This window comes from Octopus bimaculoides, chromosome 6, assembly GCF_001194135.2.
Source record: "Octopus bimaculoides isolate UCB-OBI-ISO-001 chromosome 6, ASM119413v2, whole genome shotgun sequence".
Classification (NCBI taxonomy): domain Eukaryota; kingdom Metazoa; phylum Mollusca; class Cephalopoda; order Octopoda; family Octopodidae; genus Octopus; species Octopus bimaculoides.
Genome location: NC_068986.1, coordinates 25,716,424 through 25,718,238, shown reverse-complemented (window position 1 = coordinate 25,718,238; position 1,815 = coordinate 25,716,424). Strand labels below are relative to the sequence as shown.

Here is a 1,815-nt window from a genome sequence, read left to right as displayed (position 1 = left end):
ATGTTGGTGTGTTCATGTCCCCCGTATCTTAACGGTTCAGCAAAGAGAGACCGATAGAACGAGTACTAGGCTTACAAAGAATAAGTCTTGGGGTCGATTTGTTCGACTAAAGGTGGTGCTCCAGCATGGTCGCAGTAAAATGACTGAAACAAGTAAAATAATAAAGAATATATACACACACACAAAGCGAATGCTGAAAAGTTCCTGGTTTCGGGTAAAAGAAAATACAGGAGAATCACTTAATTATGATTTTATTCCCCTCTCAAATTCACACTTATTGCAGTTTTTCTAAGAACTTGGAAGGCTGGGCTTCCCACCAGGCCTTTTGAAATAGCCTTTAAACCAGGAACTTTTTTAGCATCCCACATGCATATAGATGGATTTTTAGATTCCGCCTACCAAATTCACTCACAAGGCTTTGGTCAGCCTAGGTCTATAATTGTAGATACTTGCCCCAAGTACCATGCAATGGGAGTGAACCAGGAACCATTTGATGAGAAGCAAGCTTAATCATACAGCTAACATAGCCTATTTCACACCTGTACATTTTAAAAAGAAATAATCAAGGTACATGTTAGGAAATAAACTTAATTCCTGTTATACAAAACCAGTATACTAAACTATCAGAAATATCTTTTCTGACAATTGTGGGTCTGTCTGGTCTCTTAACATGGATTTTGTGTATAAGAAAGAACAGATGAATTGAAGTTGCAACAGCTAATGATATTATCAAAGGAAGAAATAAACATGCTAGTTCATTATTGAGGTATAAGTATGTGTATATATTTGTGTGTGTGTGCATATATATTTGTATGTATGTGTTATTTCTTTACTATCCACAAGGGGCTACACACAGAGGGGACAAACAAGGACAGACAAACGGATTAAGTCGATTATATCAACCCCAGTGTGTGACTGGTACTTATTTAATCGACCCCGAAAGGATGAAAGGCAAAGTCGACCTTGGCGGAATTTGAACTCAGAATGTAGCGGCAGACGAAATACTGCTAACCATTTCACCCGGCGTGCCAACGTTTCTGCCACCTTGCTGCCTTTTTTGTATGTATGTGTGTGTGTGTGTGTGTGTCTATGTATGTATGTATACATATGTGTGTGTGTGTGTATGTGTGTGTGTGTATGTATGTATGTATGCAACAGGCTTCCTGTAGTTTCTATTTACCAAATACACTGATAAGGCATTGGTCAGTCCAGGAGAATATTCATCTCATCTTCAATTAATGTCTAGAGAAACAAGAGTTGAGCACTGGCTTTATTGATCATTAATTATCTTTAATTGCTTTGTTATAATGATGATATGAAAAACTCATATTATGGTGTCCTAACTATGTATGTAAAATTTCCCTTTATGTAAATTTAACTTGAAATTTTTTATGGTAAATTTTCTTCTACATCTATTAATTTTCAAATTTGTATTTTTCTTTTTTTGTGTCATCAGGTCATAACAATAAATACTGGAGCATTGGTGAAGATGGATCGCTTTTTGCCGACAGCACAGGTCCCACTCCGTTCATTCTTGAATTCCGTGGACAGTCCATGTTTACTGTCAAAGCACCTGATGGTTCTTTCTTAAAAGGTGAACAGAATGGTATATTCAAGGCCACTGGAAAAGAAGTAAATGCCTCTACTTTGTGGGAATTTTAAATTGACTGAATACTTTGACCTCTTGACTGCCGTCATTTCCATATCTTCACCATAAATGAAGCCAATTTTTATTTTTTATTTTGAAGAACTTTACTTACATGCACTTTGTGTGCAGGAATATTTAAAGAAGGTGACATTTTATTTTGGCATTAT

The 1,815-nt window shown here is 36.3% G+C and overlaps 1 protein-coding gene across 1 annotated transcript in view; it reads left to right on the top strand.

The window, feature by feature from the left end:
- The window catches only part of LOC128248115 (protein singed-like), a 12,805-nt gene extending 10,996 nt beyond the window's left edge, over window positions 1-1,809 (top strand). Inside the window, exon 2 of the mRNA XM_052968650.1 lies at window positions 1,457-1,809. Coding sequence (XP_052824610.1) covers window positions 1,457-1,662 — 206 coding nt within the window. The 3' untranslated portion in view covers window positions 1,663-1,809. The remainder of the gene's footprint in view (window positions 1-1,456) is intronic.
- Window positions 1,810-1,815: the final 6 nt, after the last annotated feature.